At 43.8% G+C, this 15,779-nt stretch overlaps 1 protein-coding gene across 2 annotated transcripts; it reads right to left on the minus strand.

The window, feature by feature from the left end:
• Positions 1-6,536: 6,536 nt before the first annotated feature.
• Positions 6,537-12,934, minus strand: TPRKB (TP53RK binding protein). 2 transcript variants are annotated; one of them, XM_031018145.2, is made up of 5 exons: positions 12,771-12,934; positions 10,688-10,847; positions 8,918-9,040; positions 7,398-7,574; positions 6,537-6,677 (listed from the first exon to the last, which is right to left on the minus strand). In XM_031018145.2, exons 2-5 carry the CDS (start codon positions 10,826-10,828, stop codon positions 6,591-6,593), a joined length of 528 nt encoding a protein of 175 aa, XP_030874005.1. In that variant the 5' UTR covers positions 10,829-10,847; positions 12,771-12,934; the 3' UTR covers positions 6,537-6,590. The 2 variants fall into 2 exon arrangements, with proteins under 2 accessions (XP_030874005.1, XP_030874006.1); XM_031018146.2 differs by having other exon boundaries at positions 10,688-10,787; positions 12,771-12,911.
• Positions 12,935-15,779: the final 2,845 nt, after the last annotated feature.

Below are 15,779 nucleotides of genomic sequence, written 5' to 3' on the forward strand. Positions count from 1 at the left end.
ACTGCCCAGGGCTCAGTCTCAACAGGAAGCAGGCCCTCCCCGGATGGCCACCTCATTGGCTGGCTTCTGCACACTGAATAATCATAAACCCCAGGATCAAAAGGCTGGTCTATAACGGAGCAGGAAGCCCATTCTCCACTGAGCTCTGTGATCGCCAGGGAATTGCCGGGGGGGGGGGGGGGGTGCGGTTAGCAGGGTCTGGAACATCTCAGGGGATCCTTGCCCTCGCAGATGGCCTACACTCTTCCTCCCACGGTGGTTCGGGCCTGGAGCATCTCCCAGCTGGCACCTTGATGTGCTCTGGTGTCCACCCTCGGCCCCTTCACACAGCTTCTAGGAGCCCGGGGAGTGCACGCCTCACCTTGCGCTGTCATCGCAGGCTAGAGTCCAGACCCGCCGCTCAGCACGCAAGGGGCTCTCTCCCTGCCTAGGCTCTACCCGGTCTGAGGCAAACTGATCGTTTGCAGTTCGCCGCCCTCATCTCACTAGGCTCCATCTTCATTCGTTCGTTGGTTCGTTCGTTCCAGGCTCTGTCTTGTGTGTCGTGTCGCAGCGACTGCGCGCCCGGTGGCCTTCCGCTAGGAGCAGCAGCGACATGCGGCCCACGGGCACCAGCGCGGCGCGCAGCTGGTGTGTGTTCTGGTCGTTAGTCAGGGCCTGTGCCGTAGCAGCTGTTAAACATTTTGCGCTGAGATCCACTACAGCAGGGAAAAGCAAAACCGGAAGTCCCCTCTCCGCGGCACGGAGATGCCGTCGAGGGGGCTGCTTCCGTCCCAGGACGTCGCGCGCGCCTCTCCCCTCGCGGCGCAGTCAAGGCCCGGCTCCCCGGTCTCACGGCTCCTGAAGCCAGGCTCTCCTCGTCCGCAAGGTGTGTGTCAGGTGTTCTCAACCGCTGGGCCGGGCGAGGCGCCGTGGGGGAGATGGGCCGGAGCAGAGGGCCTGGCGGCCCAGGTTTTCAGCGCCAGGAGCTCGTTGGGAGTTGCGGCCAGTGCGCAGGCCGGCGAGGCGCGCGGCGCGGAGAGGGGCCGGCTGCCCTAGAGGGTGACAGGGCCTTCCGGAGAGGACCCTCGGGGAGAGAGCCGGAGGAGAGGTGGGTGTGCGCAAGGCTGAGGGAAGGAGAGCGTCTGGGGCTGAGGGAACAGAGGCGTGAAGACCCTGAGGCAGGACAAAGGCAAGGTTTTCCGGGAAAGGGGGCCGACATGGCCACGGAGGGAGGGAGGGAGTGGTGAGGGCGGCTGGGGCCTGGGCTTGTAGGGCCTGTCGTCCCAGTGGTGGAGTTTGGAGTGACGGGAGGCCGTCGATAGGCTTTCACGTGGGCAGTAACACAGGCAGGGGTGCGTGCATGTGTGTGCGTGCCTGCGCGCATGTGCGTTGCTCTGGCTACATCTGGAGAGTGAATGGCAGGAGACAGTAGTGGAAGCACATATTTCCCACCCCACAGGCTAGTGTAGCGGTCCAGGTGAAAAAAGAGCCCCCAGGGACCGATATGCAGGTTGCTCACTGTTCAAGAGCATCTGGCCGAGGAGGGCTAGTCGAAACAAAAATAGAGCCCCACTCCACTCACCAAGCCAAGAGCCCTGGCACAGAGCTGAGTCTGGCCAAAGGAAAAGGTCACCTTTTTCTTATTTGCTCAAAGGGCATCACTGCCCACTGGGCTGTGCATCCAATGGGCTGCATCTGTGTGAAAGGGGTACCTTGTTCTGTGTTCACTAAGGAGCCACGTGGGCTGGCAGAGGCCCTACAAGAGTAAGTGGTGGCTTGGACCAGAGTGAGGCGATCCAGATGGTGAGAACCAGCCCACCTGTAGGTGCATTTTGGGGGCAGAAATGGCAGGAGTTTGTAATGACCCAAATGGGAATGAGGACGAGGAAGGGGTCAGAGATGAAAGCCACATTTCTGGCAAGAACCTCTAGAGGATGCAGGAGAGACAGACTTGGAGAGAAAGATCATGACTGCCCCTAGTGGTACCATCTTGTGGCCTTCTGGTTAGAAACCATAGGCTGGCAGCTAGGGCCCAGGCCCAGTGGATGGAGACTGATGACATTCCAGGTCTCTGGCACCCAACAAGGACACAAGGGGAGAGTTTAACATGAAATCTGAGGGGTGAGCCATGGGTATTTGCTCCATTGGTTTCATACATTTTAATATTTAAACATTTCAGTGTTAACCAAAAAAAATGAACTAAGAATCAAAAGGGGCTCCAAAGTACAATTGAGTTTTCCTAGCGAGTCTATTATTAACCAGTCAAAAACCTAATAGTCAAGCTGAAGGGCCAGAGGTCTGTGATCTGTCCCCATGCTCTCCTTCCCTGTATTCTCACTGGCTTCTGTGGTCTCCTCAAAACTCAGTGGTCTTGGTTTCCATTCAGGCTTTTCATCCTTCCCCAGAGCCATAAACAATGATAATGAGAATTTATTGACATGAAAAAAAAAAGTCAAAATACAGCTCCAAGAAATAAAAAACTATAAAACAGTAGGTTTTAACTCATTTTTGGAAAAATATAACCTGAAACTAATGTACAGACACAAGCATGCACAGAGAAAAGTCTGAGCAATCATACCAAAGGCTGGCAGCAGCTGTCTCTGGATGGAGGACTTAATGGGTCATTCTCTGTGCAAAAGATGGAGCTTGGAGTGTGCTGAGGCTTCAGGCTCTTACCTTCAGATGGTGAAAAAGAGGCTTGGGAATCTACCTGGCTCTGCCTCAGCCGGATCTAAGAGTCTAAAGGTACCTATCACGAACTCCTAAAGGTAAGGCAGATGTGTTTATTCTGTTATTTCATGTTTTAATTAGCTATTATAGTGTGTACAGTTCACTGGCATTCAGCACACTCACTATGTTGTGCAACCACCACCTCTGCCTGGTTCCAAAGCATGTTCACACTCCAAAAGGAATTCCCTAGCCCCTACGCAGTCACTCTCTCTTCCTCCTCTCACCAGACCCTAGCAACAACTAACCTGCTTTCTGGATGTTTCATTTAAATGGAATCATGTGATAGGCGAACTTCTATGTTCAGCTTCTTTCACTTTATTTTTAAGGCTCACCCATGTTGTAGCATGTATCAGTAGGTCGTGGCTTTTTATGGCTGCATAATATTCCATGGTAGGGATATCCCACTTTTGTTTATCCATTCACCCATTGAGGGACACTTGGGTTGTTTCCACATTTTGGCTGTTGTGAATTGTGCTGTTATGAACATTGGTGTACACGTTTTGGGTTGAGCACCTGTTTTCAGTTCTATTGGGTATATACCTAGGAGTAGAATTTCTGGGTCGTATGGTGATTTTATGTTTAACATTTTGAGGAACTGCCATACTGTTGTCCAAAGTGGCTGAGCTGTTCTACTTTCCCACCAGCAACGAGTCGTATTTTATTTTCCTATCTGCCTCAGCACTACTGCCTGGTACATAAAGAGAAATCGGATGCCTGGCACTGTGAGGAATCTCTTTTCCTAGGCTCTGTTTGATATTCATGCCAACCTAAGTACTAAGGTTGATATTAATGTTCCCATTTTACAAAAGAGAAACCAAGGCCAGAAAAGCTGAGATCTCCTACCCAAGGCCTCATAGAATCACCATTATTCCAAAGGTTGTGGATTTGAGAGGAACATGTCACTAAAACCCCACACTTACATTTATGAAAAATATTCCCTACTACACCAGCGCAGCCCAGAAATGGGCCAACGAGATGGACGGTTCATAAATGGCATTACATTTGGGAAGTCTCAGGGAGAAGAGAACATCAATTCGGCTTCATTTAACTTAAGTTCCCAGAAAAAATCTCCCCTAACCTCTCCTCAGGGCTCCCGGTAACCCAATGTCAGGCCAATGCCCTGAACTTCTACTGAGAACTCATCATTTAAAGGAGATGAGTGGACGAAAATCATGGTAAATCCTTTCAAGGGGAAAGAAGTAGGTGGATGGGTCATCCTTAGTAAGGTGTTCAGGAATCCTAGGACAATGATTTCAGCTCTGCAGAAATGTTCGGTAACCTTACAACTAATTGTCTGAGAAAGTGAGCCAGTATCAGGCCTTGACACTGAAATGAGGGTAACTCCTGCAGATTTTATGCAGATGATCCAAGGGGCTAATTCTGAAGGTGTGGGTGGGTAGAGGGGGACCAAGAACCGGGTGTGTTATTGCCCGGAGGCCTGAAGCAAGGTGGGAGGGAGAGGTGACAGGAACCTGACCCAGGAGTTGAAAGGTTCAGGGACAAAGCCAGCCCACATGACCTTGCAGGGAGGGGTCAGGAGAATAAATATGCTGGCCTCACACTCTTTTCCCCTCTCCAGTCTACTGTGGGCCTCCCACTGGCCAAACCCAAGCAGAAGCCAAGGAGGAGTCCTCTTGCTGCCATACAGGTCAGTCTCCCAGGAACGGGGTCGGGGGGAGGGTGTGGGGATGGGGAGGTGGTAAAGAGTGATCTGGAGGTGAACACGGGAGGTCAGTGGCACAAAGGACTATGAAAACATCAATAACAGGCAAATTTGATGAATACAGACTGCTCATTCTGAGACCAAGCAAACTAGGTTATGCTTTCCTCGATATTGTGATGTGAGCGCAGGGTGGCTGCCGTCAGCAAACCAGGAGCAGGGAAGCGGCTGCAGTGGGGAGAGCAGGATGGCACCTTTCTGCTCTGAAAAGGCTCTAATGAGTTCAACTTCTCATCCCCAAGAATTGTACTTCAGAGAATCTATCCCAAAGAAGGAGAAACACGTACAAAGATTTATTTGCGGAAGTGAAACATTGAAAGCAGTATAAGTGTGTAAAAATAGGAGACTAAGTAGGTATGTGACATGTCAGCGTCAATACAAAGAATGTGAGTGACGGCATGGGAGGGGCAGAGCAATGGAGGTGTTCAGAGCACGGAGCCTGGGGTTACTCGGCTCAGACTGTTAGTCCCGGGCAGCTGAAACACTCTGTCAGGGGAAGAGATGCCTTTGTAATGGAGACGTCTGGGGGAGGCACCACCTTAACCAAGGGATCAAACTTTGTTTCACCAATGATGGGGTCAACGGACACATGCCTCCTGATGACACGCAATGGCAAGGACACATTTACCTACTGTTACTCCCAAAAATATTTAAGCTGACTTAAATCATGAACAAATCCAGACAGTGTGGAATTCTGAAAGATACCTAGGGTGCTCTTCAAAAAATGTTAACATCATTCTTAAGAGGTTTGCTTTAGATGAAAGGAGATGAGATATGACAACTAAACACTGTAGGCTGAAGTGCCAGGTCTACAACTTACTTTCGAATCATTCAGCAAGTGTATGCTTGCATGTGTGTATGTACACACCTGAGCGCAGATAGGAGAGCAGGAGGCAAGAGCAAACAAATGTAGCAGAATGTTAAGAATAGTGAATTCACATGAAAGGTACATGGACTTTTATTGTATTATTGTTAATTGTTCTGTAGGTTTGAAACTTTCTGAAATAGACTTCAGAGACCAGATCTGTTTCCTTGCTGGTAAAAATCTCTTGGGATTGTAGTAAGCACTAAATGAATTAGTGCATATAAAATGCTAAGCACACTGCACACAAGAAACGTTAGCGATGTCTGTATGTGCTTTGTTATTTATGATCATGATAGAAATCACTAAGTATTTCCACCTCCCTGCTTTCCACCATGTGGCAGGATCACATTTCTCTGTCCCTTGTGAGGTTGGCAAGGCCACGTGACTGGCTTTGGACAGTGAAACATGAGATAAGTAGACCAGGTTTGAGTCACTGCCTCGTGTGTTTACTGCTTCACACCAGCTGCGCAGACCAGCACGACACAGACTTTTGTCGTGTGAAGCCAGTGAGCTTTAGGGACTGTAATTGAAGCCTAACCTAAACCAGAAGTCCACAAAGAATGGACCTCAGGTCGAATCCTGCCCACCATTTTTGTCAATTGAGTTTCACTGAAACACGGCCATACTCATCATTATGGCCTGTGGATACTATGATAGCAAGAGTTGAGTAGGTGCAACAGAGACCTTATGGCCTGCAAAGCTGAAAATATTTACTATCTGGCCCTTCACAGAAGTTTGCAACCCTTGACCAAGGCTGTCTTAACTACTACAATCAAAACAGAAGATAAAGTGAAAAAGAAAACCCAAACCATTTATAAAACATGACTTTATACTAGCTGTATGACCTTGAGCAAGTTACTTATTATTTGTATAATCTTTTAGTTGCCTTGTGTGTAAAATGGTGGTTATACTAGAATTTACCTCCTCATGAATGAATTCCTGTATGTAAAACCCTTGGAACCAGGCTTGGAAGGGAAATGCCAGAGTAGCCAGAAGTAAGGGCAGGGATATGAGCTGATGAATATAAAATCACTAAGGCAAGAACCTAGTAAACATCCAATTATTCCAATTACATAAAGATGAAATATATTTGAAGAGAAACAGAAGACTAGAAGACAAGAACACATAATAGCAACAGTGGCTATCTTTTAAAATATTAAGAGAGACTAGTAGTGGCTTTTTTTTTCTTTGTTGTACCATTCTGTGTTTTCTACGATTGAACATATTATAATCAAGAAAGAAAAATCCATGTTTTTTTAATAAATGCTGAAAATTTTTAATACTTCTGTCATTTCACAAAACATCTTTTGTTGACATTCTACAAATGATACCATCCAATAATGTTCCAATACTTTCTTCTTGTGAAGACAGTTTATATATCTGTAAAAATAGAAGACAAATTATGGCATGCTGATATATTCATGCACTACTCATTTTAATCATACAAACATGTATAAGTGAAATTATCATTCAACTACTGGGATAATGGTATGAAATTATAAATGTGATTAAAATATGCAAAGTAGATGGCAACTCATCACTTACGTAAAAAAAAAAAGTTCCCTTTAAATTGCAGTTATGGTGATAACCCTCTAAACACAGAAACCAAATTTGTACCAATTTTAAAAGCATACATCTAGACATTAAAGATCAAGCTTACACAGGGGCACCTGTGTGGCTCAGTCAGTTAAGCATCTGCCTTCAGCTCAGGTCATGATCCCAGGCTCCTGGCTTCAGGCTCCCTGCTCAGCGGGGAGTCTGCTTCTCCCTCTGCGCACCGCCCCCCCCCCACCGCCACGCTCTCTCAAATAAGTAAAATCTTCAAAAACAAAAAAAATCAAGCTTACACAGTGCATTTGAAATGTAAAATATAGAATATATTTAGAGAATGCTTTTACCACCAAATTTCTAACTATTTTATATAAACCTGCACCTTCTAATTCTTAGCTTCTATAATTATTTTCAAGTAATTTTAATTACATTAAACGTTCTTAAAAGTTCAAAAAAAAAAAAAAAAACCAGAAGCATTGGTGATCAATAAACAAACAGCATCAGTATTATTCTTCATCACACTCTTTCTAAAAATACAGACTTACAAACCTTTTTGACTTCTGTAATATTTGTTATGTCAGGAAGGTTTTTTAGAGAAACTTGCTGACCTTCAACCTGAGATATTAGGTCTTCTTTATTTATTTGTTTTTCTCCCTCTTCAGTGTAAACAATAAGAACTGAAGTGTCATTTGCCGAGGTACCAAATTGTTTCAAAGTTTCTGAAATCTAAGGAAAAAAAAAGTAAAGACAATAAACCAGTAGTTTCTATGTCTATCCCCATCAGCCTCCTTCTCTGGCTGGGTTATTTTACATTTCCTAATGGTTCTCTCCACCTAGTGTTTCTCTTCAACAGCCCTTCCTAACACCCTCCAGCTCTGCCTCTGGAGCACTCTGCTCACAGCTGCACCTCCTTACTGCACAGTCAAGCCCATTCTTGGCGTGGCACACAAACACCCCCTCTTTCTGATCCCCACGGACCCTCCAGCCATGCACGCCTACCTTCTAGCCAGCCTGGACTGTGTGGGGGTCCCATCATTTCACAGTTTGTCCCCTCATCCTCTGCCTGGAGTGCCCTCATCTGTCACTGCCCTACACATGGCATTCCCCGCTGCACCCTCCTCCTTACAGGAGTTGCTTCCTTGCTGTTCCCGTAGGTTTGAATGATTATTCCCACTATATCATTTATCTTAGAGCAGTTGGATTTCTGTCATTTCCCTGCCTTCCTCAGGAGTGTATTTGTTTCTCCTGCCCTGGAACTGTAGCCAAAAGAGGAACCAGCCCAACAGATGCTTACTGAGTTGAATAGTTTCTCAAGTTATTTCAAATGATCTCAAAGAAATAATTATCTGGTAACTTTTTCTCTAGGTACCAAGGAATTCTATTATCCTGCATTTTATAAACTTTATAAAATTTCAAACGTTATTTTAAATCATGCTACAGTTTCCCAATTATCCTCTGGATGATACTAGTACCTGGTTGTGTTATTAACAGTAGTGGTGATACTCAAACTTCATCAACAAAATTTCAGTTGTTTTTTTTTTTATGTGCCACAGATGGAATGTCTTTAGCTCAGTAACTTTGATTACTACCAGTATCTCAAACCCAAACTTCCTCACACCCGGGGGTGTGAGTGAGTCAGTGTTAAGGGCTGTTCCAGGTAACCGGCAGGCTTCTAGATATGGAAAAGACATGGATTCTATCCTCAAGGAGTTTATCGGGAGAGTAGATATGCATGGTAACACACAAATATCCATGCTTAGTGTTTTACCATTTAAATGTATATATCATGTAGAGGGATCTTCCTGCTATTATATGGTAAGGACAGATAAAACTATCCTCATTTCATGTAGCTAAACTTTTGTTTACTCATATGTGAAATGACTGCTAAGCTTATTTGTCTAGTAAGAGGCAGTGCTAAACCTCAACTCTGTCCACAACTCTCTTATTATTTTGCTTTGTTAAATACAACAGGCATACAGGAATTTAGCCTCCAATCCAACACGAGGGAACACAAGGTGTATCATGACAAGGTCAACAGAAATAAAGTAAGTGAAATCCCTATTAATTACACTGTTATTTGGGGAAAGGTTGAAAATAATTTCAGTTGATAGAGTTCTTGTCTTCATTTTTCCCAGTTTGTAGAGATGAACTGCTTTGTTTGCTGCCACAAGTATCTGAAATGGATCGACAATCTACCAAAAAGAACAGAAAGAATTAACACGCGGAGCATCTAGAGATGCATGCCTTTTCTCTTGGTAACTCCAATGTCAGGCTGTTTTACTTCATCACAACTTCTATGGACTATGTTTTCAAAATTGCTGGGTGCTCAGAAAATCACAGAATTTTAAAGCTGCAAGAAACTTAAATAGTAAACATTTTTAAAGTAACATTTGAGAATATCACAGGAAAAGCTATATTCTAAACATTTTACGTGTATTATTTTAATCCTTAAAACTACCCTATGAAATCAGTATTGTTCATATGCAGTGGGTGAGGAAACCAAAGCAAAGAATGTCTGGATTTGAATCCCAGCTCTGTCACTTACCACTGAGGGGATTTGGGCAAATTCCTTAGGTTTATCTGTTAGATGCAGATAATCATAGTAGTTACTTCATAGGGTTGTTGTGAAGATTGAGTTGGTATATGGAAAGGAACAGAGTAAGCACTCTCTAAAGGTTGTCCACCACTTGCTCGAAGTCCTAATGGCAGAGCTGGAATTAAATCCTACGGCCATGGTTCCATGGTGTGTGCTCTTAACCACTATGCACACCTCCTGTGCAGAGATTTTTTTTCCCCAACTAACAGCTTTTTAAAATTTTTTACTTATTTTTAAAATTCTTTCTTTAAATTCAGTTTACATATAGTGTATTATTAGTTTCAGGGGTAGACTTTAGTGATTCATCACTTGCATATAACACCCAGTGCTCATTTCATCAAATGCCCTCAATGCCCATTACCCAGTTACCCCATTTCTCCCACCCACCTCCCCTCCTGCAACCCTGTTTGTTTCCTAGAGTTCAGCCTCTCTTATGGTTTGCCTCCCTATTTTCATATTTTTTTATTTTTCCTTCCCTTCCCCTATATTCATGTTTTGTTTCTTAAATTCTACATGAGTAAAATCATATGGTCTGTCTTTCTCTGACAGAATTCTTTCGCTTAGCATAATACCCTCTGGTTCCACCCACGTCGCCGCAAATGGCAAGATTTCATTTTTTTTTTGATCGCTGAGTAGTATTCCATTGTGTATATATACACATATCTTCTTTTTATTTATTTATTTATTTATTTGACAGAGAGAGAGAGATAGCAAGAGCAGGAACACAAGCAGGGGGAGTGGGAGAGGGAGAAGCAGGCTTCCCGCCGAGCAGGGAGCCCGATGTGGGACTCGATCCCAGGACTCTGGGATCATGACCTGAGCCGAAGGCAGACGCTTAACGACTGAGCTACCCAGGCACCCTATACACATCTTTATCTGTTGATGCACATATGGGCTCTTTCCATATTTGGGCTATTGTGGACATTGCTGCTATAAACATTGGGGTACATGTGCCTCTTTGAATCCTGTGCGGAGATTTTTCTAGTTCAGATGAGAAGATGAAGATCCAGGCATTTGCCATTATGTCAGAACCAGACCACAACCTTTCTTATCTCCTGGGGAAGTTCCCGGCACTTCGGCTTCTATTCACTGTAAAATTCAAGGTTGGCCCAGTCTGACTCCACAGCTTGGACAAGAACTCTTTACCCAAAGATGACAATTTTAGGCTAACCTATAACATCATGAAAAATTAATATACTCTTCAATGTCCCGTTATAGCTTATCTGTTCTCACTTATACTTACCACCTTAGGGTTTATTAATGAACCCTCAATAGCACCTTCCATGGCCTTTTTTCTCAAGTCTCCAGCATTTTTTACATCTTTAAATAACAGAAGGGTCACCCTGCATTCGGGAAATAGGTCCAGCTGATGTGTTAACTGCATTTCATAGACAAGCAGGATTCTATTTGCATAAAACCAAAAAGACCAAAAGACTTCATTTATTTAAAAGTTAACATTATAATTCACTAAAAAATATCCTTAACAAATAAATTAAAATAATTTTAATAATAAGATGACAGAACTGTTAAACTAGAAGAATCCATCCCAAAAGCACATTTGGCATCCTCATGAGATGTCTTCCCACCCCCGCTGAGTTGTTTCTAGCTTCCTTTATCATTCTTCAGAAAGGATCAAGGTTGCTGCCTGGTTCCAGGATCTGATGCATGGCTCAGGGGAAGCTTCTCTAACCAACAAGTAGGAGTAGAATGTCAGGAATTTGTTAGACCAGAGGTTACTTATGGTATTAGTGAAACCTCACTCCAACTTAGCCTTTTTAGCATTCTGGGCTTACTATTTTATGTATATTTTAGCAGATCCTAGACACAAATATTAAGAAAATAATTTTATTGAAGAAAGTATGACACTTGACTCATAAAAGATACTCATTTCACACATGACATTTAAGCAGAAAGGGTTCAATTACTAAAAAATCAATACTGACCCTTTCTTAGACATAAGTTTAATAAGGAAAGCACAAAGACATAAAAGAAACATAAAAGACAAGAACTTGACTAACTAGAAAGACAACCATATCCTTGAATTGAAAAACAAAGTATTGCAAAAATTTGATATTTAAAACAATTTCAATCAAAGTCTTAGTGAGATATTTGGGTGCGGCAATTCGATAAATTCATTTTATCCTTTTACATGGTAGGTTCCATTTGTAGGACTCTTTACAAGGAATAAATTAAAAACCTATAAATTTATGTACATTAGATGTCCTCATCATTCTAATAGCAAAAAGCTGAAAACTAATTATCTAGCTAATAACGGGATTTGTGACTAAATAACCATTAAAAACTGTAGTCCTGAAGAGCAGTTAAGGATGTGTGAAAATAGCAGTAACAATGAGTAAAAACATCTGACTGAGAAACAAAACATAAAACGTAGCATAAACAGTGGGCTTCTCAAAAAAGTGCATAAAAATTACTGAAAGGAAAATACACCAAAAAGTTATCTCTGACTTGGTGGAATTCCTTTTTGTTAGGAAAAAACAGTATGTGTGAATAATGTCCTGGCACACCGCAGTTCAATCTTTATTGTCATGGTAATGTCCAATGGGGGGGAAAAAAGATACAGGAAAACCTAACGAATATATTCCCAATTACACAAAAAAGATACACACAGAAAACAAAAACATGAAACATACCAAAATACGGCCATCTCGGGTGGTAGGATTATTGGTAATTTTTATTGTCTTCTATTAAAAAAAATGTACGTTCTGAATTTTCTACAGTGAGCACACAAGATTCCTATTTTATACATATAATAATATGTATAAAATAATTTTATACATATAATCAGCAAGGAAAAAACCTCTTCACTGTTTATGTTTTCACACTAGGGGAAAAAGGACCCCTGGCAAAAGTCAAAATGTAATTCCCCCACTTAGGCCAGAAACTTAGAATCATCGCTGGATACCTACCTCTTAGGTATCACTCTGACCCTTCCACTTCTCGCCCATACCCACCGCCCCCAGCAACCTCGCTCGCTCAACTACAGCTGTGGCCTCCCAGGGACGGTCGCCTCGCAGTTCCTGCCCTCCCATCATCCAACCTCCACCCGGCAAGATGAACGATCCTCTCAAAAGTAAGCCACAGCTGGTCCTTCCGCTGCTCGCATGATAAAGCCCCCAGCCCCTCCAATCGGGACCGTCTCTCCCTCCTCCGCTCGCAGCCGCGTCGGGCCCGCGCTCTTTCCGCCACCGCCGCAGCGGCCTCCCCGGTTTCTGGTCCCCGGGCTCTCGCCCCCGCTCTGCCCTCCGACAGGCAGAACCCCGACTCCTTCCTCCCTCCCTTCAACTCGCCGTTAAGAGTCCATTTACCAGGGCCGGTCCAAGTCCCTCTAAGACGCGCTCCTCGGCCCTTCCACGACGCCAGGGAGCCAGCGCCTGGCCCCGCCGTGCTGCGTGCCCGGAGCTGGCCCTCCGGGCCCCGCCCCCAGCCCTCTCCGCCCGGCCCCGGGAGGACCCACGCGCGCGCGCTCCCGGTCCGCCCGGAAGACCTTCCCCTCGGAAACAAAGCCCTCACTTTCCGGAAGCCGGGCCATAGCCGCGTCCGCCCCTCCCCACACGCTTCTTCCCTAGCCTGAGCCGTCAGCGGACGCGAAGGAGAGCCGGGGCCCCGTCCGTCACTTCCGGCTACCGGGACGGTAAGGACATGGGGAGTGGACGCCGAGTTCTCAGTGCCGGGTCTCAGCCTTGTCTCCGACGCGTGTTGGGCGAGACGTCGGTTTCTTCCAGAGCAAAGAACAGTGTTGGCCAGGATGAGCTCCACCTTCGTTTCCGCTACAGTTCTTTGCGGGCCAGGAGGGACTCGTTCCCTTCTTGCTCTCGGTGCGGTCGGTCATTTAGGGAGGATCTCCTGGAATGGACCGCGACTTGTCTCCGGTACTTAAAGATAGGTGACAGGACACTGATGAAATCAACCTCTTCCTGCATCTAGCAGGCTCAGAAATTTCTCATCCCTAAGTGTATCAGCTTCCAAGAGAGGAGGTTGGATTTCATCTTGGGCAGTACTTTTCTTTAAACAGGTAAATTTATACAGTTAAATAACAGATATAGCTGTCGGGTGGATATGTGCTATGGAGAAAAAAAGCAAGGAAAAGGGAGGAATGCCTGGCCGTGGGTATTACTATTTCAAATAGGATGGTTAAGATCTCACCAGAGAGGGCCCTTATAACAGTGACTGGAGGAGGTCTGAAAGCAAGCTGTGTGATTTGGGAGAACAGCATTCCAGGCAACAAAGAGTTCAAAGGGTCTGAGACACATAAGGCCTTTCCTAGGCCTTCCCCTATTTAAGGGATAGCAAAGAGTACCGTGGGTTTGAACACAGTGGGAATATATATGTGGAAAAGATATTCTGACCAAAGATTGGTATCCAGACTATATAAAGAACGCCTATAACTCGATAAGAGAAAACCTAATTATGAATGGGTGACATATTTGAACACTTTACAAAAGATACATGAATCAGGCTAATAAACACATAAGACGCTTAACATCATAGCAGAGTAATGCAAATTTAAAACATAATGAGCTACTACTACACACCCACATAACTAAAATTTTAAAAACTGATAGTATAAGTGTTGTCAAACACAATTGGTATTGCTGGTTTGAGTTTTATAAAATAGTATAACCACTTTAGAAAAGAGTGGCAGTTTCTTAATAAATCAAATGTGTATTTACTCAGCAATTTCATTCCTTGGCATTTACCAGGAGAAACGAAAACATGTACATACAAAGGCCTGTACATGAATGTTCACAGCAACTTTACTCTTAATACAAAAGACTGGAAACAACCCAATGCCCAACAACATGTCAATGGATAAACAAATTGTGGTAAATTCATACAACGAAATACTACTCAGAAACAAAAAGGAATGAATTACTGGTACTTGACAATACTTGCAACATGGATGAATCTAAAAAACATGCTCAGCAAAAAAAAAGTGAGAGACTAGAATTTAATATATTACCATATGATCCCTTTTCTACAAAACTCTAGGAATTACAAATTTATCTTAGAGTGACTGGAAAGCAAAAGAGTGATTGCTGGGAATGGAGGAGTGGGAGACAAGGACTGGAAAGGACCCCAAGGGAATCTTTGCTGTGAAGCCAATGTTCTAGATCTTGATGTGGTGTTAGTTACATAGGGAGTAGGACTTTGTCAAAATTCTTCATACTATGCACTATAAAAGTGTATCTTATAGACTATAAATTATGCCTCAAAGTTGATTAAAAAGAGACATTAATAAAAAGCAGCTCAGTTTTTAGCAGCTTATTTGTAACCACCCAAAGCTGGAAACAACCATAATGTTCAAGTGAATGGATAAGCAAATCATATATCCATACAATGGACAACTTGGCAATAAAAAGGAACCCACTATTGTGACATAGAGTAACATGGATGAATCTCAAAATAATCACACTGAATAAAAAAAGCCAGACGTAAAACTAGTACATACTGTATGATTCCACTAACATTAAGACTGCAGTCACACATGGGCGCCTGGGTGGCTCAGTTGGTTAAGCGACTGCCTTCGGCTCAGGTCATGATCCTGGAGTCCCTGGATCAAGTCCCGCATTGGGCTCCCTGCTCGGCAGGGAGCCTGCTTCTCCCTCTGACCCTCCCCCCTCTCATGTGCTCTCTCTCATTCTCTCTGTCTCAAATAAATAAATAAAATCTTTAAAAAAAAAAAAAAAACTGCAGTCACACAAAGCAGATCAGTGGTTGCTTAGGTAAGGGGCCTTGGGTGGAAAAAGGGAATTACAAAACAACACAAGGAAACCTTGGGGGTAATAGATACTTCTGTCTTCATTGTGGCAATGGTTTCATGATTGTATACATGTCAAAAGTATCAAATTGTACATTTAAAAACATACAGTATATCATGTCAATTATATCTCAAACTTTTATTTATTTTTTGGAGAGGAAGGTGGGGAGGGGCAGGAGAAGGAGAGAGGATCTTAAGCAGGCTGCATACCCAGCATGGAGCCTGACACAGGGCTTGATTTCACGACCCTGAGACCATGACCTGAGCCGAAATCAAGAGTCAGATGCTTAACTGACTGAGCTATGAGGGCGCCCCCTCAAACTTTTAAAAATCACAATGAGACAATACATCTGTATTAGAATAGGTACAATAAAAAAAATTGACAATACTAAGTGCTAGTAAGGATGTGAGCGATTGGAACTCCTATCCCCTGTTGATGGGGATGTAAACTAGTACAGCCATTTTGGAAACATTTGGCAGTTTCTTATAAAATTATCTAACAATTACCTCATAGCAATCTCAGTCCAAGGGAAATGAACACATATATTCACACAAA

The sequence above is a fragment of the Leptonychotes weddellii genome, chromosome 10 (genome assembly GCF_054177405.1).
Source record: "Leptonychotes weddellii isolate Sample4059 chromosome 10, ASM5417740v2, whole genome shotgun sequence".
Lineage (NCBI taxonomy): Eukaryota > Metazoa > Chordata > Mammalia > Carnivora > Phocidae > Leptonychotes > Leptonychotes weddellii.

What these genes read in the sequence shown, in the direction of transcription:
- TPRKB (XM_031018145.2), bottom strand. Translation starts at nt 10,828, where the DNA reads ATGCAGTTAACACATCAGCTGGACCTATTTCCCGAATGCAGGGTGACC. An exon ending in CATTAATAAACCCTAAGGTG is followed by an intron (nt 9,041 to 10,687) that starts GTAAGTATAAGT and finishes TCTTTTTGGTAG; the next exon opens with ATTGTCGATCCATTTCAGAT. An exon ending in ATATTACAGAAGTCAAAAAG is followed by an intron (nt 6,678 to 7,397) that starts GTTTGTAAGTCT and finishes CTATTTTTACAG; the next exon opens with ATATATAAACTGTCTTCACA.